Genomic DNA, 22290 nt, shown 5'->3' on the forward strand with positions numbered 1-22290 from the left:
AAAGCATCAGTCTTCAAACGCAGGATTGATGACCATGTCATCAAATGTCATCAAAGCAAGAGCCTGGATAGCTCTGCAGACAAGGCACTGTAATTTAACCCCAGCTGTCTGCAATTAAAGTAAGTTCGAATCTTGCCAGGCTCAAGGTTGACTCAGCCTTCCATTCTTTCTAAGGTAGGTAAATTGAGGACCCAGTTTGTGGGGGCAATAAGCTGACTTTGTATAAAATATACAAAAGTATGAAGGCTATTGCTTAACACACTGTAAGCCGCCCTGAGTCTCCAGAAAAAGGCGGCATATAAATCAAATTAAAAAAAAATAAATCAAAGCACCTTTTCTTTTAATGTGTTTTGGGGCAGGACTTCATTCCCCTCTCCTGCTGGCTACTATCCCGAAATGTTGGATATGATTAAGCCCAGGGGTGGGTTCTACTTACCGTTACTACCGTTTTGCAACGGAAGCATGTGTGTGTATGCACAGAAGCTTCTGCACATGCGCAGATCATCTATGATGATGTCCGGGCTGGTGGGCGGAGCCTCCTGCCACTTTTACTACCGGTTCGCAAGAACTGGACCGAACCGGGAGCAACCCACCACTGATTAAGCCTCACAATTAAGCAAAGGCAAGATCTTGTAAGAATAGATTTATTGTCTCGTGATGTATCCACATTCAAGTTATGTCGGCTGGCGACACCCAGGGGGAGGGCCTTCTCTGTGGGAGCCCCAGCCCTGTGGAATGAACTGCCCCCAGAAATACATAAGATCTCCAACCTCCGGGTGTTTCGTTGCGCATTGAAGACCCTGTTGTTCCGCCAGGCCGGGCTATCAACATAATGATTTTAAATTGGAGTATTCTAAATTTTGGGGGGTTTTAAACCGGCCAAATCTATTTAATTATTTTAAATTTTAATCATTGTTGTGTCTTGTGTTTTTAAATTGGCTGTACACCGCCCTGAGTCCTTCGGGAGAAGGGCGGTATAGAAATAAAATTATTATTATTATTTATTGGTTAATCTTTAGTGAGATTCACAGCCTTTGAGGCTGGTTAATAGCTCAGCAGCTCGAGTCCTAACCAAGGACCTAGGAACTGTTAAGGTATCGTCGGAGGATGTAAGCTGTTCCGAGTAAGGTGGTTTTTTGTAGAGTCAAAATGTTCAAGTCCGGCAAATTTAGAATTTCTGAATAGCGGGGTAGCCCTTTGGGTATTGCTCCGAGGGCTCCAATTACAATCGGGACAACACACGATTTCTTTTTCCACAGTCGCTCAACTTCAATTTGTAAGTCCCGGTACTTTGTGATTTTTTCTTGCTGCTTATCTTCAATTCGTGCATCACCAGGTATTGCAATGTCAATGAACCATACTTTTTTCTTTTCAACTATTGTTATGTCAGGTGTGTTGTGGACCAAGTGCCTGTCAGTCTGAATCCTAAAGTCCCACAAGATCTTGAGTTTCTCATTCACTAAAACTTTCTCAACCTGATGTTCCCAGTGGTGGTTACTATTATTATTATTATTATTATTATTATTATTATTATTATTATTATTATTATTATTATTATTATTCTGCCATTAATTTCTTTCTGAAGGAGAATGTTTCCCTCCATAATAGATTCCACCATGGCAGAGACAGTATACCCTTTGCTGTTTGTTTGTTTTTTATTTTATTTTAAAGTGTTCTATGGGAAATCTATGACCCAAACAGCTTGACTTCTGGATTAAAATCTATGGATTATCGATAGCAAATGGAGTTTGGGAGATTCCTGTAATGATAGAAATGCCCCCCAAATAACTTTTGGCTGACGCTGCTTTGGGCTGAATTACTGCTGTCTTGTTTAAAAACGCTGAATTATTACCAACAGAAGAAATTATTCGTAGCTCAGAGTTGAACTGTGGGGTTCTTGGGGCTTCTGATCTTGGTGGCTTTCTTGCAGATGTTTCATTACCAAACTAGGTAACATCAGTGCTAAAAAGAAGTGGGATTTGCTCTTATTTTTACACACTAGTGGCTTGCCCTGTCATTTTTGCTGGGAGTGTTCTTGGCTGTTCCTTGATTAATTATTATTGAAGTATAATGTTTCATCACACCGTCAGCCAGATGTTCGGACTGGATTTGGCATTTTTGTCCACCTATTGAGTTCTTCCTGGGATAGACAGATATGGATGTTTGATAGTATTACGGATATCGTCATAGGATGTAAGCTGTTCCAAGCAAAGCTGCCTTCTGCAATTGACTGATGGTGAATGTGTCAATACCGATGGTGTCCAAGTTGGGATTGTTCCCAAGGCACCTATTACCATTGGTCCTGCCTTTGCTTTCTTATCATTATTATATTATTGATTATTACCTGTCTTTTTGCTTATTTAGCAGAGTGTACTTTTGCAGCTTTCATTTTCAACCTTCTGTCTTGTTCCAGGAGGAAGAGGAAAAACTCACCTGGAGAGACCGCACACCTGGCTACCTGGTGAACTGTGCTTCCATCTTGTTCATGGTAACTCTCCCCGTCTTCTTTTCCTTGAGGTTTATAGAAAACTTGCACGGACACCTTCAAGTTTCCTTCTACAGTCCTTTCCCGCATAAATCTTCTACCTGAAGCACCCCTGTCACGGAGATAGATTACTTTGGCATTCCTTCCAGCCCCTATCAGCCAAATCCAAAGTATGACTTAATCTCCGGTGCAGAATTTGACATCTGATCGATAAAATTTGTTTGATAGATTGAAGTATTTGGAATGGGCCAGCAGTGACCATATTAAGTTCTTCGCGTCAGCTGGTGATAATGGCTTCCTGGGTGCCTTAGATGAAATAGTTCCTGGCAGCCTATCCCCATGGATGTTGGTGGGGGCGGGGTGGGGTGGGGAGAGAATAAGGGAGGAGGCATGTCATGGGAACTATGAGATCATTACACAATGGACATGAATTTTGTGCAATGGCTTCCTTGTATATAGCGGGCTGTTATGGCGGCTTTTGTGGTCACCACAGGGGTGGGTTCTAAATTTTTTTTACTACCGGTTCTGTGGGCGTGGCTTATTTTGTGGGTGTGGCTTGGAGGTCATGTGACTAGGTGGGCGTGGCTAACTGGTCAGAGTCATTTCTGGAAGGTCCTCGCACTTACGACCCGACTCATTTGTTTGCTTTTAACACTGATCAGCTGTAGGGCGGCCCTTTGAAGCCCCGCGGCAAGAGTTTAAACAGTTTTTTTCCCTCTAGTCATCAGCTGGGACTCAGGAGGCAGCAATAGATTGGGGGTGGGACCAAATAAAAGGTAAGAATAATGTGGGTGGGGGGTGGGAGGGCGGGGGGGAGAACTGGTTCGGTGACGTCATATCGTCACCGCTACCGGCTCGGCCGAACCGGACCGAACCGGGAGAAACCCACCACTGGGTCACCATACTACAAAAAAGATGTTGAGACTTTGGAAAAAAAGTTCAGAGAAGAGCAACTAAGCTGATCAAAGGCCTGGAGATTAGAACATATGAAGAACGGCTGCAGGTTTTGGGGTTTGGCCAGTCTAAAGAAAAGAAGAATTAGGGGTGATATGATATCAGCATTCCAGTATTGGAGGGGCTGCCACAAAGAAGAGGAAGGTCAAATTATTCTACAAAGCACCTGTTCTGTCCCCGTCCCACACGCACACACACCAACAGACGTTCAAGAGTTAAAGACCAAACCAGCCGGCAAAATCCTTTTCCTTATGATAACGGAACTTGGCAACAACCTAGTGGCTGTCTGCCAAGAGTTTATTATTTACAAAGAGGAGAGATAACTTCTCCCCACTTCTGGTACATCAAAAGAAACAGCTCAATAATTACGGAGTCAATCAAGTCCAGAGATAATCCAGCAAAGTCTATAGCAAAAGTCCGGCAATGCAGAATGGCATGGAAGCTTTCAGTTTTTTTCATCACAAGGTTTGACTGGCCGCCACACTTCCTTTTATACCTTGTGGGGTGTGGTCCAGTGACCCAGCCTAATCTCGGGCACGCCTTTTCTTCTGTTGCGCGCGCTTATCTCTGCGACGCTGGCATGGATCCAGCCAAAACTCATTTCCCTCATCACTGTCCATCTGTGGCTGTGTGGACGTGCTTGGCCCCGGCCCTATCTCTTGCCCTTTGGCGGACACCGAAGGCATTGCCAGAGAGGAGGGTCCTGGAGAGGGAGGCCTTGCCAACTCCTCTCCTTCACTCTCGAAGTCCTCTCTTGCCAATGACACAGGCTCAGGTAACGGAGCCACAACAGCACCGGAGGGGAGGGCAAGAAACAATGGTTGGAAACCAACATAAGAGAGAAGCAACCTGGAATCAAGGAGAAGCTTCCTAACAGTGAGGACAATTAACCAGTGGAAGGGCTCGCCTTCAGAAGTTGTGGGTGCTTCATCACTGGAGGTTTTTAAGAAGAGACTAGACAGTCCCTTGTCTGAAATAGTATAGGTTCTAGAAGATCTCTAAGGTCCTTTCCAGCTTCTGTTCTGTTCTGTTCTGTTCTGTTCTGTTCTGTTCTACCATATATTACACCCTTCAAGAGTGCCTGTCAGCATCCTTTCCTACAAAGTGGGCAGCGGTCAAGGCTGGCAAACTGGCCCAGAGTTTGCCAGCAAAGAATAGAGGATCTTCCCCTCAGTTATTTTATTTATTAAATTTATATCCCGCCCTTCTCCCCGAAGGGACTCAGGGCGGTGAACAGCCGAGAATTAAAATAACATACAATATAAAAGTTAAAAGAATTAAAAATAAATTAAATTAAACGGCCGCCCCAATTTAAAACCCCTAGCAATACAATTTAAAAAAACAACAACCCCTAAAACTTATTCAGGCCAGGCCGGCTTGCTGAAATAAAAACGTCTTCAGGGCCTTACGGAAAGTGCGGAGATCCGGAATCAGCCGTATTCCGGGAGGTAGCTCGTTCCAGTTATGCAGAATTGACCTTCCCAAAGCATCCGAGATAAGTTGTCTCCTCCTAAGTTTAATGTAGACTTTTGATTGAATGATTGATTGATTGACTGACTGACTGACTGATTGATTGATTGAACGGTTGAATTTATGTGACCTCCCATCTCGGATACAGGACTCTTGGTGGCTGACAATGATTGAAAACAAGATAGAAACATTATAACAAATAAATAACACGTACAGTAGCCAAGATAAAAGACCAACCAACACAGCAATTAACACAACCGGGATACGTACTCAGCCTGGAGCCCGAGGCTCATTAACAAAACAAGACATGATAGCAGTCTTCCAATATTTGATGGCTGCCACAAAAAAGAGGGAGGCAAGGTATTCTTCAAAGCACCTGAAGGCAGGACAAGAAGCAATGGATGGAAGTTAATCAACTTCCTAGAAATCAGGAGAAATTTCCTGACAGTGAGAAAAAATACCATATTTTTTGGTGTATAAGACGTACTTTTCCCTCCAAACAATGTGGCTGGAAATGTGTGTGCATCTTATACAGCAAGTATTGCTGAAGCCCTGCCCACCTCCACCCTTTGACCTCTGCCTCCCAGCAATTTATCTCCTTGCAGCAAACAGCAAACAACCTGGTCAGCTTCAGCACAACTTGATTTAGCACAAGCAGCTGATTAGCAGTTGGATTGGCCTCCCGGAATACCGTCTATCAGCTGTTCCAGGCTGAGGGATCGCCATCGCCCGTCGCTGCCACCCATCGTTGCTGTTGTCTATCGCCACCTCTCATGCCCCATTTTCACCCTCCACGCACCCCATTTTTGGTCCATTCCAGGCAGTGGGGATAGGCAGCAGTGATCCCTGCCTCCTGAAACGGGCCAAAAACGGGATGTGCGGAGGCCGAAAATGAGGCGCACGGAGTCCAAAAATGGGGTGCGTGGAGGCTGAAAATGTGGTGTGCAGAGGAAGCAATAGGTGGCAGCAGCGATGGGCGGCGACGGCAGGGACAGGCAGTGGCGATCCCCATAGCCTGGAACAGCTGATAGGCGGTATTCCGGGAGGCCAATCCAATCACCAATCAGCCACTTGTGCTAAATCAGGCTGTGCCGAAGCTGACCAAGCTGTTTGCTGTTTGCCGTATGAGGCCCTCATGAGCTCTGTTTTTGGCTTCAATGGCCTCCTGCAAACCTCAGCCAGCCAAAACGGAGCTTGGGAGGGCCATGTGAGGCCCTCATGAGCTCCGTTTTTTACTGCAGTGGCCTCCTGCAACCTTCTGCCAGCCAAAACAGAGCTCGGGAGGGCTGTGCGAGGCCCTCATGAGCTCCGTTTTTGGCTGCAATGGCCTCCTGCAACCTTCTGCCAGCCAAAATGGAGCTCAGGAGGACCATGCGAGGCCTTCATGAGCTCTGTTTTTGGCTGAGTGGCCTCCTGCAACCCTCTGCCAGCCAAAACGGAGCTCGGGAGGGCTGTGCGAGGCCCTCGCGAGCTCCGTTTTTGGCTGCAATGGCCTCCTGAAACCCTCTACCAGTGTAAACAGGAGAGCCGCTGTTTCCATGGTGGCCCTGTCGGCCAGATCTAAGCGCCCCACGGGCTGGATCCAGCCCATGGGCCTTGAGTTCGAGACCCCTGATCTAACAGAAGAGCTTTTCTCTGCAAGTCAAGTCCATTGTCTTTTCCAAGCTGGTTTCAACCCTCGGTCACTCCTTTTTTCCCCCCTCTTGGCAAGCTTGCATGCAACACTGCCTCTTTAAAAGTATCTTTTTAAAAATTTCACTTCACCTTAACCTGAGTTTGCAATGACTGAGAATAAAAAGGATGGACGTCCCACCCTGAAAGTCCCACGTGTGATTAGTTTTAAGCAGGGCTTTTTTAAAAATAAATAAACGCTCCAGATTTATTTATCTTGTGTCACCTCATCAGCTGTGTTGAATAAACAGAAGGAGGTTTGCTGAAGTTATGGGAGCCTTTACCTTTTGACCAATAGAGGAACGAGGGCCATAAATTATATTCTCACACAAAATGTCCCGGTGTGAATGTAAACAGTTCCCTCCTGCTTCTGCTTCGGCCCAATTATTATGGCAAGACTAAGAGGGTAGGTTTCTGGCTGATGGATTATATTGCCGTTAATCCAAAGAAAACAATCTGTTCTTTTCATTTTCAGCGTTTGAATAAATACCTTTAAATCACCTGGACAGCCATTAGTAGCCTCAAGAGTGTACATGGTAAAAGCCACAGCCTCCTGAACAAACTTTAACCAGCCAGTGTGGTTCTCTCGGCAATAGAAAGCAAGAAGATCATCTAGGCTAGTGGGTGGGATCCAGTGGTGGGATTCAAATAATTTGACAACCGGTTCTCTGCCCTAATGATTTCTTCCAACAACCAGGTCACCAAACTGCTCAGAAAGTTAACAACCAGTTCTGTTCTGCCCCAGCTACGGATCCCAAAGAACACAGCACGCACAAAGTTTGTACAAAACTTAATTTACTAAAATAACTCAGTCTTTTTCAGAACAAAGGCTGTTAATAAGCTTTCTTAACAGCCTACAAGAAACCAAAGATAAAGTAATCCCAATCTTACAGAGGTTGGCAGAAAGCCCAGAAGCAATTTGCAGAGAATCCAGATGCGAAGTAGAGTGAACTAAAGTTGTTCCCTGCAAATTGCTTCAGTTGGCGTTCCTTCTTAAATAGGCTAAGGGAATAGCCAATTAGCCCCAAGCCTTACTCTCGAGGAGACCTCCTCCTGAGGAGCCACTCCTGCCTTTTGGCAGCTCTACGCGCCCGTGCATCGAGAAGAGGCTCCTCCTCTTCGTCCTCTTCACTTAAAGGAGCTTCTGGAGGTTCTGAAGGCCCTGGCTGAATCCCCGCCTCTGGCACCACATCTTCTCCAGCCTCCTCATTGTCTGACTCGGGTGCCAGCTGCACAGGCTGCTGGCGCAACACCACACCAGCCTCCTCGCTGTCAGAATCAGCTACAATCCGCACAGGCCACTGACGGGCCACAACAGGTTCTCCCGAAGTGGTGCAAACTGGCTGAATCCCACCATTGGTGGGATCCTAATTTTGTTGTGGTTATTATTGCTGCTAATTTGTGAGATGCTCCGTACATCTAAACAGGCTGTGCCGAAGTTAGATTGTGCCTTTGTATTCCCTACTGAGACATGGAGCATTTTCTCCATGGTGGATGGAACTGGATGGTACTATATCTTCTGCTTTTATTTGGCGAGTTGCTTCTTCGCTCTGCCTGTGTATCATCTTCATTTAACGACCCCGTAATCCCTTGCGGGGTGGAGTCTGGGTAGCTGAATGGACCTAGTAGAGTGTTTTAAATGGCTGGATGGCCGGATGACCTTCCTGTTACCAATACCGAGTTTTGTTCAGCAGATATATTTTCATTGTGCCCAGAGAGAGAAATATCTGCCTCTACCTAGGATCAAACTCACAGCCTCCTGATTGTGAGGCGAGAGCTCCACCACTGCACCACTTCGCTCTGCCCCAGTAGTGGGTTTTAAATCCCGGCGCGTGAAGAGTGAGTGAAGAGCTACGCCCTGTGAATATTATGGTAGCAAGCAGAAAATTGTAATTAGCTAGCTAATAAAGAGATACCTTTCTGTAGTCTACCTACGAGGCACCCTAACTCTAGCAAGAACATTTCCTATCACTGAAGAATTGATCATAGAATATTCCAGGAATAATGTTTTTCCTCTTTTTTTAACCCCATCCTTATTCAAGGTTGACTAAGCCTTCCATCCTTCTGAGGTAGGTAAATTGAGGACCCGGATTGTGGGGGCAATAAGCTGACTTTGTAGAAACACCGCTTATGGGGGGCCAAAAGCCCTAATAAGCAGGTATATACAAAAGAATGAAGGCTATTGCTATAAGTGCATTGTAAGCCGCCCTGAGTCTTTGGAGGAGGGCGGCATATAAATTGAACTAATCAATCAATCAATCAATCAATCATTCAATAATTCAACCACTTGAGTTCCATAAGAACATCTATACTAGGGATCTGCAACCTTAAACACTCAAAGAGCCACTTGGACCCGTTTCCCACAGAAAAGAAAACACTGGGAGCCACAAAACCTGTGTGGGCGTGGCCAACTCATCATCACTCACTCCCACCAAGTCACATAACCCTTCCCCACAGCCACACCTACCCAGGTTTACGTATTACGATGTGGAACATTGGTCACTCAGGAAGATGCACAACTTTCTCTCCACCCCAAGACACTGGCCTGGCCTGGCTGCAGCTGATACTCCGCATTGTAATGTGCTCTAGGAGGAGCAGGGGATGCCATCTCCCCCATTGTGAACTGCGTTAAATTTAAGTGTGCTGCGCAAGGCGCTGCAAGAGCAGCGAGCAGGCCATGGAGGTGGCGAGAGCACCGGCGTCAGCCGCAGCTGGGACAGGCCAGTGTCTCGGGGCAGAGAGAAAGTTGTGCGTCTTCCCGAGCGACTGAGGTGCGTGCAGCACCAACAAGGGCCGGAAGAAGAGGCAAGTACAGGGCTGTTTCACTCCCACTCTGGAATATAAAGTGATTCTCCATCCCCCACCATCACCCTTATCTTCTCAGTCAAGGAGTGATTGGGAGGGGAGGGCAAGGGGCCAGCCAGTTGTGGGATCCAGTTCAGCAGGGAGCCACAGCAAGGGACCCAAAGAGCCACATGCGGCTCCAGAGCTGCTGGTTGCCGACACCCGATCTATACATATATCATTCTATTAATATTTTCTTTCCTTTCCAGATTTCACTGACTTTTTCCATAGTCTTTGGTGTGATCGCATACCGGATAACCTTAGCGGCCGCACTCTCCATGAGCACCAATGGGTCATCCAAGTCCAACAAGAGAGTCACAGTGACAGCGACAGCAGTCATCATAAACCTCGTGGTGATTCTAATCCTGGATGAGATTTATGGAGTTGTTGCCAAAAAGTTGACCGAAATGGGTAATCTCACTTTTGTTTTCTGGAGATAAGCAAGTTATCATAAGCAAGTTATTCCCGACTTGACTACTGCAATGCTCTCTACATGGGGCTCCCCTTGAAGCGCACCCGGAAGCTCCAACTGGTCCAGAATGTGGCCGCACGAGTAATTATGGGAGCAATATGGCGCTCACATGTAACACCTCTTCTACCCGAGCTGCACTGGCTTCCGGTGGCCTTCCGAGTGTGCTTCAAGGTGTTGGTTCTTACCTTTAAAGTGCTCCATGGCTTAGGACCTGAGTACTTACGAGACCACCTGCTGCAACCGATAACCTCCCACCAACCAATATGCTCTCACAGAGTAGGCCTACTCATAGTACCATCATTAAAACAATGTCGTCTAGTAGTTCCAAGGGAGAGAGCCTTCTCTGTGGGGGCACCTACTCTTTGGAACAAAATACCCCCTGGAATACGAATAATCCCAGATCTTCGCACTTTCCGACGTGCCCTGAAGACCTTTCTGTTTCAACAAGCAGGGCTAGCATAAACATCTAAATTCTATGCCAAGGTCTTAGCAGATACACGAAGTTGACTCAATTTATTATTTACTGTTTATAAATATATATATATATATTATATGTATATGAAATCTTATTCTGCTCACCGCCCTGAGTCCTTCAGGAGAAGGGTGGTATAGAAATTCAATAAATCATAATCATAATCATAATCATAAGTAAACATTTTTCTTCCAGGACCTTCGTTTTCACTTGATCTTATTGGTGCACCCATGTGCGCTTACTAAGTTCTTGAGTATCTACGGAGATTCTCAGTCATCCAGATCATGAATGTCCCAAAGGTGCTTTTTTCAAGAGGCAACTGGACTTTCTGGTTTTTCTTTGAAGATGTTTTGTTTCTCATCCAGGAAGCTTCTCCATTTCTGAGCTGAAGAAGCTTCTTGGATGAGCAGCGAAACATCTTCAGAGGAAACCCATAAAGTCCAGTTGCCTCTTGAAAAAAGCACCTTCGGGACAACTAAGTTCTTGAGGTTCCTCAGATTTTCTTGACTTAATTTGTGAGCTGCCTAGCCACAAAAGCAACCCAATGCTTTGTGGTTTGAACATCACTGGTGGTGGATTGCCAGCTCCTCCTTTCCATTCAACCATTAGATATGGTATTTGGGGAAGGGGGGAATCCTCTCCATTTCTGCACTTATTCATAGCTGGGGGGTTATCTTAGAAGCAACCACAGGATTCCCCTTTGGACCGGTAGGTTCTCAGTGTGCAGAAAAAGTCTTGTGGAGGCAGAAAGTGTGACAGCCTTTCACTATACATACTGTAGGAAGAATGATGGTGCTCTCTTTCATGGAAACCGAGTGTCAGGTTTCGATGTCATCTCAAATAAATTGCACTCCCAAACAATTAATCTTTGCTGAAATATTCCATTTATTGAGTACGACAGATCTGGCCCCGACTTCGTCGTAGCCGATACTAACCCTCTGACCCCCAAACCCTTCCCTTTCTGTTCCCCAATTCTCATCTTCTCATTGGCCATCTTCCAAGTCAGTCTCCCCAGCTTCTGACCTCACCCCACAGGAATGTTCCCCCCTCCCATCCCATCTCCTAGGGGATATTATCTACAGAGAAAATAAGTAGGTGAAAAGTCAAGCCTCGTCTTTTTATGGCAGCATCAGAATGCTGACACCGAGATACTTGGGCAACTAAAAGGGTCAGGGGTGGGCTTCAAAAATTTCAGCAACGGGTTCTCTGCCTGGTTCCTGGGTGGGCATGACCATGGTGGGCGAGGCCTAGTCGGCCTCCTGCACCAGGTTGGGGGGACCGTTTTTGCCTTCCCCAGGCTGCGGAGGCTTTCCTTGAGCCTCTGGGAGAGTTAAAATTGCCTCCCCAAGCTCTGGAGGCCCTCCAGAGGCCAGAAACAGGCCTGTTATTGGACTTCCAGAACTTCCAGAACTTCCAGAAAGCCCATTTTCCCCTCTTTCCAAGCCTCCGAACACGCCCTGCATTTACTTCACATCCAAAACAGGTCACGTGGAGACTCCCTGGAGGGGCAGGGTGGGGTGAGCAGGGCCAGCCGGGGTGGGATTTGGAGGTTCTCCAAACTAGCCATAATGTTAGCTATGGGTTCTCCCGAACCTAGGCGAACCCATAGCGGCCCACCCCTGAAAAGGGTTCAGGATAGCCTCCATTGCATTTTTCTTCCCCAATCTTGTTGCCAAAGTTGAGTGCTCCTCAGTCCTGACATATACCAGTAGCTGTCAGGGGGAAAGACCAGGTCCACACATGAAGGTCCAATTAAATTGATTTATTGCCACTCATGAATATGCACAAGAATCTTCTCAACTAACCTTAGTACCTGCTTACAGTTTGATAAGGGTCAATCGAAATCAAGGGAAGTTGGACTTGGTCCACTTGTGACTACGTAGGGATGCTAGGCTGATTCCTCTTTTCACTCCGCCCCCAGGTTCTGCCACATTTTCTCCTGCAGTGACAAAACCCATTTTCTGTCCCTTCACATCCCGTCCTTTGCTTCTGCATCTCCTTTGTACCTTCCATTTTTGCCAGATAATTTGCTCTCTCTTTGTGCCTTCCTCCTCTTCTCTTTGCTTGGGTCTTTTCCAGGGGTGGGATTCAGCCAGTTTGGACCGGTTCAGATGTTAATTTTAATCTGGCTCGCAAAACCGGTTGTTCCAAGGACTAGCTGACCCCACCCACCCCGCCCCGCCGCTCCCAGGAGTCTCCACGCGGCCTGTTTTGGATGCCAAGTAAGTGCAGGGCGCACGCGGAGATCTGGGAAGGTGAAAAACGGGCCTACCAGAAGTCCAGAAATGGGCCTATTTCCAGCCTCCAGAGGGCCTCCCTCCCCGGTGCCTGGGGGAGGCCATTTTTGCCCTCCTGGAGGCTAAAAAAAAGCCTCCGGAGCCTGGGGAGGGTGAAACTGCCCCCCCCCTCACAGTGATACAGGAGGCAAATAGGCCACACCTCCATGACTATGCCTACCCAGCAATCGAGCAGCGAACTGGTTGCTGAAATTTTTCAATCCCATCCCTGGTCTTATTTGACTTCATCCTCTTCTCCCTGCATGCTTGAAATCTATTTTGAGTTTGTTCTTTTCTAAAGTGTGGGAAAAGAGGGGAAAGTTGCTGCCTGGAGATCTTGAGGATGTCATGTTCCTGTGGGATGTCCTTTGTTCAGCAGGTGGACACACAGCTTCTCATCAGCCAGGATCTTACCAGCAGATTTTTATTTATTTATTTATTTATTTTTCAAATTTCTATACCGCCCTTCTCCTTTCGGACTCAGGGCGGTGAACAGCCAAGTAAAACACTTTATATACAAAAGTTAAAATAGATTTAAAATAGATAAATAATTTGGCCCATAATTAAAACATTTCAATTTAAAACCAATTTCAGATTTTAAAAACCCCATCATAAAATCAGGACAGCCCGGCTAACTAAAAGAGGTAGGTTTTAAGGGCCCGACAAAAAGTCCGGAGGTCTGGGATCACTCATATCTCTGGAGGTAGATCGTTCCAGAGGGTAGGTGCCACCACAGAGAAGGCTCTCCCCCTGGGGGTCGCCAGCCGACATTGTCTAGCCGACGGCACCCTGAGGAGGCCCTCTCTGTGGGAGCGAACTGGCCGGTGGGATGCAATTGGTGGCGGAAGACGGTCCCGTAAGTACTGGGAAGATTGCTGGGAATAGTGCCTATAGTGAAAATATTTGTGACTATGGGAGACAACAGTGAAATGGGCAAATACAATTCAGTAAATTAAGAGAAGACCTTTATCTGACACTAAGGATGAATTAATTATACCCAGGAATTGTGCTGCTGGGGGTTTGCAGGGGTTCGGGAGAACCTCTAGCTAAGATTTTCTGCAGTTCGGAGAATCCCCAAATCCCACTCCTGGCTGGCCCCGCCCACCCCATCCCGCCCCTCCCAGGAGTCCCCACGCGGCCTGTTTTGGATGCAGGTAAGTGCAGGGCACACATGGAGGCTCAAGGAGGGTGAAAAACAGGCCTACCGGAAGTTTGGGAAGGCCGGAAATGGGCCTGTTTCTGGCCTCCAGAGGGCCTCCGGAGCCCGGGGAGTCCATTTTTGTCCTCCCGGAGGCTCGAAAGAAGCCTCTGGAGCCCAGGGAGGACAAAAACTCCCCCCGCCGTGCTACAGGAGGCCGATTAGGCCACGCCCACCATGGCCATGCCCACCCAGCAACTGGGCAGAGAACCCCTTGCTAAAATTTTTGAAGCTCACCCCTGATTATACCTAACGAGAGAAAAACAAATAATTCTTCTTTATTAAGATGCTTCTACAATTTTGTAAGTTTTACTCCATGGCTTCTGTAAAGGGGAAGTTTTTAAATAGAGTAATTTATGCTCCGTAGTTTTGTTTTGATTTTTAATGAAATCGGCCTCTTTTTAAAAAAAAAAAAATCACATTTTACTTCGGCTGAAGGGGAGATGCAGTTCTTGCCTACCCTGTTTCAGACACCCACGGCATGAAAATTCTTGAAAAAAATAATGTTGAGAGTGGGGTTTAACATTATTATTAAATATTTGCGGCTAACACTTAAATTAAAGGCTGTTGCAGCGCTCTGTTAAATTATTTCTTTGAAAAACCTATCATTTGTGTATATATTTGGAACGCTTTTGGAAGAGAATTATGAAAACATTTCCCAATCACGCTTTAATAAGCATGAAAATAGAATTGCTGGTGTTTTCTTTTGTTTTGGTTTCCCAAGAAGCCCACTGCAACATGTAGATCCCCGTATAGGACTAGATCTTGGCGATTAGCTTGGACAGAACAGAAGAGAAGGAACCACTTCAGCTTCTCCCAATCTCCTCTGGCCCAACCTATGAAAAGGAGAAGGAAGGCTGATCTAAGCTGCTTCACCCCAAGGTGTCCTTATCAGTCTTCCCCAATGCACCAGGCATCCCTCCTGCCATATATTCTCATTCCTTTCCTTTCATCATTGTTTCTTCTCATTCTTCCACTAAAGAAATTCTCACTCTAGAAACCTGAGTCATAGAACCATAGAACCATGAAATCATGGAATCATAGAATCATGGAAACATGGAATCATGGAATCATAGAACCATAGAATCATGGAATCATAGAATCATACAACCATAGAACCATAGAACCACAGAACCATGGAATCATGGAATCATGGATCCATGGAACCATGAAACCATGGAATCATAGAACCATGATATCATAGAATCATAGAACTTTAGAACTATAGAACTATAGAACTATAGAATCATAGAACCATAGAACTATAGAATCATAGAACCATAGAACAACAGAATCATGGAATCATAGAATCATAGAATCATAGAACCATAGAACAATAGAATCATAGAATCATAGAACCATGATATCATAGAATATACAACAATAAAACCATAGAATCATGGAATTATAGAATCATAGAACCATGGAATTATAGAATCGTAGAACCATGGAATCATGGAACCATAGAATCATGGAATCATGGAACCATGATATCATGGAATCATGGAACCATGATATCATAGAATCATAGAACCATAGAACAATAGAATCATAGAACCATAGAACTATAGAATCATAGAACCATAGAACAACAGAATCATGGAATCATAGAACCATAGAACAATAGAATCATGGAATCATAGAATCATAGAACCATGATATCATAGAATATAGAACAATAGAAACATAGAATCATGGAATTATAGAATCATAGAACCATGGAATTATAGAATCATAGAACCATAGAATCATGGAATCATGGAACCAAAGAATCATGGAATCATAGAATCATAGAACCATGATATCATAGAATCATAGAACCATAGAACCATGATATCATAGAACCATAGAACCATGATATCATAGAACCATAGAACTATAAAATCATAGAACCATGGAACCATAGAATCATGGAATCATAGAATCATAGAACCATGATATCATAGAACCATAGAACTATAGAATCATAGAACCATAGAATATAGAATCATAGAACCATAGAACAATAGAATCATAGAATCATGGAATTATAGAATCATAGAACCATGGAACCATAGAATCATGGAATCATGGAACCATAGAATCATGGAAACATGGAATCATGGAATCATAGAACCATAGAATCATAGAATCATAGAATCATGGAATCATGGAACCATAGAATCATGGAATCATGGAACTATAGAACCATGATATCATAGAATCATAGAACCATAGAACCATGGTATCATAGAATCATAGAACCATAGAACTATAGAATCATAGAACCATAGAATCATGGAATCATGGAATCATAGAATCATGGAATCATAGAACCATAGAATTGGAAGGGACTTTGGAGGTCTTCTGGTCCAACTCCCTGCTGTCAGGGTTCTGACCAATGCCCTAATAAAATTAAGAGTCTCAAGCCATTTAGCAAGAAAAATCCAGTTGTTTATTAGGAGCGCCATGTTGGCACAATCTAGGTGAAGGCAGCTCTGGCTTCACCCACTTCGCGCCTTGCCTCTGACCCTATTTCCCCCTCCCCCCAGAGTGTGTCACCAGTCACATTCCCCAACAAAGCAATTTCACGGGTCGTAGAAGTCGCTCCCTCTAGCCGCTGTGGGACTATTCGGTATGTTTGCCACCTTCACTTATACAGTAATAAAGGTGGGAAATAATATAATACAAAACAAATAAAAACAAAACAAATTAAATAAAAATAAATTAAAATGAATTAAAATAATAAAATAAAATAAAATAAAAAGACAAAAAATAAAAAAATAAATGTTTAGTTTGCGCAAACTAAGTTCGAAGCCAGCAATTAATCTCATATGGCTTTTAAAGCACATGCCATGTCTTGTTTGAGGCTGGCATCGAGATGCTTTCATTCCCTGAAAAATCTTTTTTTTCAGAATAAAATGAAATTAGGACTCTTTGAATGGTAGCATACGGCTTGACTGAGTCAGAGTATGACTTTTCGAAATCCACACTGTATATTTTCCTGGAAACTGCAAAACTATAATTGCTTTATTTGTATCATTGGCATGAAGTAACGCTTAACAAATTTTCTTTCCTTCGTGTTTTCTACATGGCAGAGGTACCCAAAACAGAAAAAACGTTTGAGGAGAGGTTAATTCTGAAGGCTTTCCTGCTGAAATTTGTAAATTCTTATGCGCCCATTTTTTACGTGGCTTTTTTTAAGGGAAGGTAAGTTGGATCAGATTTATTACCCTTCGGTTTTAATACACGGCTCCAGTTTGGCTTGTTATTGTTGTGATAGTTTGGCTTGTTATTCAGTGGTGGGTTTCAAAATTTTTACTACCTGTTCTGTGGGTGTGGCTTGGTGGGTGTGGCATTGCTTGGTGGGCGTGGCTTGGTGGGCGTGGCAGGGGAAAGATACTGTAAAATCTCCATTCCCTCTTCAATCCAGGGGAAGGTTACTGCAAAATCCCCATTTCCTCCCGATCAGCTGGGACTCGGGAGGCAGAGAATAGATGGGGGGCGGGGCCAGTCAGAATTTTTACTACCGGTTCTCCGAACTACTCAAAATTTGCGCTACCGGTTCTCCAGAACTGGTCAGAACCTGCTGAAACCCACCTCTGTTGTTATTTGTTGTGATAGTTTGGCTTGTTATTGTTGTGAGAGTTTGACTTGTTATTGTTGTAATAGTTTTACTACGCAATACCCACAGGGTTTTAACTGCATTTATAGTACCAGTAGTCCTTGATTTATGACCACAAATGAGCCCAAACTTTCCATTGCTAAGGAAAGACAGTTGTTAAGTGAGCTTTGCTCAATTTTAAGACCGTTTTTCCCCACTATTATTAAGCAAATCCACTGCAGTCGTTAAGTGATTCGTGTGGTCGTTAAGCGAATCTGGCTTCCCACATTGACATTATTGCTTGTCAGAAGCCAGGTGGGAAAGTTATGATCTTATAGGCAGCTGTCATAAACACAGGCACCTGATTTTTTAATCACATGACTGTAGGGAGTTGGGCGTTGTGTGGCTTGGTGGGAGTGCCTTGGTGGGCCTGACAGGAGAAGGATACTGCAAAATCCCCATTCTCTCCCCACTCCTGGGGGAAGGATATTGCAAAATCTCCTTTCCCTCCCCACTCCTGGGGGAAGGATACTGCAAAATCTCCTTTCCCTCCCCACTCCTGGGGGAAGGATATTGCAAAATCCCCATTCCCTCCCCACTCCAGGAGAAAGATAATGCAAAATCCCCATTCTCTCCCCACTCCTGGGGGAAGGATATTGCAAAATCTCCTTTCCCTCTCCACTCCTGGGTGAAGGATACTGCAAAATCTCCTTTCCCTCCCCACTCCTGGGGGAAGGATATTACAAAATCCCCATTCCCTCCCCACTCCTGGGGGAAGGATATTGCAAAATCTCCTTTCCCTCCCCACTCCTGGGGGAAGGATACTGCAAAATCTCCTTTCCCTCCCCACTCCTGGGGGAAGGATACTGCAAAATCTCTTTTCCCTCCCCACTCCTGGGGGAAGGATATTGCAAAATCCCCATTCCCTCCCCACTCCAGGAGAAAGATACTGCAAAATCCCCATTCTCTCCCCGCTCCTGGGGGAAGGATATTGCAAAATCTTCTTTCCCTCCCCACTCCTGGGGGAAGGATACTGCAAAATCTCCTTTCCCTCCCCACTCCTGGGGGAAGGATATTGCAAAATCCCCATTCCCTCCCCACTCCAGGAGAAAGATACTGCAAAATCCCCATTCTCTCCCCGCTCCTGGGGGAAGGATATTGCAAAATCTTCTTTCCCTCCCCACTCCTGGGGGAAGGATACTGCAAAATCTCCTTTCCCTCCCCACTCCTGGGGGAAGGATATTGCAAAATCCCCATTCCCTCCCCACTCTGGGGCCAGCCAGAGGTGGCATTTGCTGGTTGTCCGAACTGCTCAAAGTTTCCGCTACTGGTTCTTCAGAACCTGTCATAACCTGCTGGATTTCACCCCTGCTCCAACTTTTGGTCCATGCGGGCCACACAAACAAGCAAACTCCCATCTGTGTGATGCAGGCAACACACGAAACCCCACCCCTTCTGGTCCATGGAAAACTCTCTCTCTCTAAGGAACTGGTCCCTGGTGCCCAAAAGCTTGACAGCCATTGGGTTAAGGCCAGAGTTGGCCTTCACATAATTTAACAACCAGTTTGCCCCAGAACCGAAAATGTGAGCGTGCACGCATCCTCGCTTTGCGCATGCATGCGGCCTACTGCACATGCACTTTGCTCTCTTGCGCGATGCATGCATGCGCATGGATGAAAAAAACACAGCTAAATAGGACGGCATAGCGCCGGGGTGGGTGAGCAAGGCTGACCCACCTGCAGGTCACAAATACTGGTTTGCCCGAACTGGCTGAATCCCAAGGCCTCAGGGCTAGAAACTGTAACTTCTAGTTCCACCTTAGGACTGTTCGGTCCCCGTACCACGCACACACCCAACCGGCCAGCCGAGGGTTAAATAAACTCTTCAAACACTCAACGTCAGTGATAAGGAACTTGGCAGCAACTCCGTGGCTGCCTGCCAAGAACTTTTACTCTGATAACACAGACAAAAGTACACACAGTTTGAATAGTCCAGTTTGTAATTAAATCCACAGCAAATAGGTGTTGTGTCCGAAGGTGCAAAGTGCCTCCCCAGAGATTAGCTTTGTCCATCACAGAGTCCGAATGGCCACCACACTCCCTTTTATAGCCTGTGGGGTGTGGTCCAGTGAGTCAGCTAATCTCGGGCACGCCTTCCCCTCTGCTGCGCACGCTTCTCCCTGCGCCTCTGGCGAGGGTCCAGCCAGCACTTATTTTCCTCGTCGCTGTCCACCTGTGGCTGCGGGGATGTGCTTGGCTCTGAGCCTATCGTTTGGCCTTCGGTGTCCTCCGGAGGCATTGCCAGAGAGGAGGGTCCTGGAGAGGGAGGCCTTGCCAACTCCTCCCCCTCACTCTCAGAGTCTGCATCTGTCGATAGCTCAGGCTCAGGCAACGGAGCCACAACAAGGACAAAGCTGTCTGAGTGACCTTGGGCCAGTCTCCTTCTCTCAGCCCAAGGAAGGAGGCAATGGCAAACCATTTTGGAGAAACCTTGCGGAGAAAAACCTTGCAGAGACGGTCTGCGAATCGAACCCAACTGAACCACGGGGGGGGGGGGAATACCCAAATTGCAAAGTTTAACAGTGTCAGTCAAACAGATGTTTGCGTATCCTGATCTTTCTTTCCCAAAGTGTCCGGGAGGGCTGAGATGGGGGAGAGAAAAGGAAAGGAATCACACGCTTGGAGGAACTGCAGTTCAGCCCCAGGCATGTGCTGTTTACTGGGGGAGGGCATGAGGGGGTCATCTTGGAAGCCTCCTAGCCCGCCGGGAGATCAGAGAAACCATTCTCTTTCCATCCACTGAATTCCTGGCATCGCTTTCCTAAGGACATGAAACGCGCATGAGGTTATCGTGCCGAGCACAAGCAGGCCGCTTTTGTTTTCCATGCCAGATGTCTTGGGAGGTCTGAAAATGTCACAAAGCGGGCACGTGGCCACCCGCAAATTCTCATTTATTTTATTTATTTATTAATGGGCAGCCCCATTGAAAGTCTGGCTTGCGGAGCGACACCTGGGCCTAAGATTTCCAGGGTGGACATCTGTTTTGGAGGATGAGGAGTTTCCTCTCCTTGCCGGAAATGCTATGCTTTTAATCAGGTTTCTGAACCGTTTGAGGTTTTCCTTCCTCGGAAGACTAGGTTAAAATTGTGTCCCACTTCCTCCTCAATTCGCCCAGTAAAGGAGCAACAGGATTTTCGGCAGAATCACAGTCCGAAAAACAGGACGGGATGCTGCAGGTTCCCCTGGGAAGTGATGGATGTATAGTAGTGGCCAAAATTGTGGAAACCTTTTGGGGAAAGTGTTATTTTCTAAAACTAGCTAATAACACCACTTTGTTTTGGAGTAGTACCATGAAATTATATATCAATGAAAGATAATGTAATCAAGAATGTAATGCAGGGGTGAAATGCTCCCGGTTCAGACCGGATCACCTGATCCGGTAGCGATGGAGGCGGTTGGTTCGGAGAACCGGTAATAAAAATCCCTGCCCCCCCCACCCCGCCATGCCCAGCTGAGCCGCGCAATCATCAGAGGCTTCTTTTTTTTTAAAAAAAAGCATTTTTTCTACAACCTCTTCGGCCGAAAAAAATGCTTTTAAAAGTAAAAAAAAAAAAAAAAGCCTCTGATGATCGTGCGGCTCAGCTGGGATCGTCAGAGGCTTTTGAAGAGGTTGTAGAAAAAATGCTTTTAAAAGTAAAAAAAAAAAAAGTAATTGGCCACGCCTACCCAGTGACATTACCCCCACTACCAAGCCACGCCCACAGAACCGGTAGTAACAAATTTTACATTTCACCACTGATGTAATGCAATAACTTTTATGAAGGATTTGCTATTAGAATAGCAGTTACAGTATAAAGAAGAAAAGTGAAACACGTAGAAAAAACGAGATAGACAAAAATTATCACCATGTCAGTGAATACTTAGTTGGGTAACCTCGGCATGAATTACAGCCTTACAATGTCTTCCCATGGAGGGAACCAAGTCTTTTACTTCTGCAGCTGTTAAAATGTGAAACCAAGATTGAATGATGGCTTCGATTAACTGGGTTTTATTGCTGGGTTGCTTCTGACTAACAAGTTTCTTTAGTCGGCTCCCTAGATTTTCAATTGGATTAAGATCTGGGCTATTCTCAGGCCATTCCAGCAGTGGAATAGGATTATCTTGAAACTCCCCCCCAAAAAAGTGATGTTATTAGCCATCCAACCTCACAAATACACTTTTCCCAAAAGGTTCCCACAATTTTGGCCACTACTGTACCTGTGAAAAGGTTCGAATCTTACATCATCATCCCGAAACTTTTCCCCAGGGGTTTCCACCTGCAGATGGCTCTGTTTCCCTATGATGTTTGCTTGCTTGCAAAAACTGAGGATTGACAAGCTGTCTTCCCCAATTGAAATAGCTTGCTGGGATAAACAGAAAGACTTGGCCAATTTTTGTTTTTTGTTTTAAATGTCTGTGGAGATTCTGAGTCCTCCTGGTCATAGTTGTCCCAAAGGTGCTTCTTTTTCCAAGAGGCAACTGGACTTTCTGGTTTTTTTCCTTGAAGACGTTTCGCTTCTCATCCGAGAAGCTTCTCCAGCTTTGATTGGATGGTGAGGGAATGGAAGGATTTATATGTTAATGTTATATGCCCCCTACATGGGGCTCCCCCTGGGGTGCACCCGGAGGCTCCAGCTGGTCCAGAACGCGGCCGCACGGGAGATTATGGGTGCGACGAGGCGCTCCCATGTGACACCTCTCCTGCGCGAGCTGCACTGGCTCCCGGTGGTCTTCCAGGTGCGCTTCAAGGTGTTGGTGACCACCTTTAAAGCGCTCCATGTCTTAGGGCCGGGTATTTACGAGACCGCCTTCTGCCACCAATAGCCT

General features: G+C 45.8%; 1 protein-coding gene across 2 annotated transcripts in view; it reads left to right on the forward strand.

Moving 5' to 3' along the window:
- ANO2 (anoctamin 2) overlaps positions 1 to 22290 on the forward strand; it is a 193938-nt gene that overhangs the window by 136284 nt on the left and 35364 nt on the right. For both annotated transcript variants that reach the window (XM_060684111.2, XM_060684113.2), the window contains 3 exons: positions 2414 to 2488; positions 9634 to 9835; positions 16920 to 17031. In XM_060684111.2, the coding sequence (XP_060540094.2) occupies positions 2414 to 2488; positions 9634 to 9835; positions 16920 to 17031 (389 nt within the window). The remainder of the gene's footprint in view (positions 1 to 2413; positions 2489 to 9633; positions 9836 to 16919; positions 17032 to 22290) is intronic.

Source organism: Pantherophis guttatus, chromosome 7 (genome assembly GCF_059756535.1).
Source record: "Pantherophis guttatus breed Tessera chromosome 7, ASM5975653v1, whole genome shotgun sequence".
NCBI classification, from domain to species: Eukaryota; Metazoa; Chordata; class Lepidosauria; order Squamata; family Colubridae; genus Pantherophis; species Pantherophis guttatus.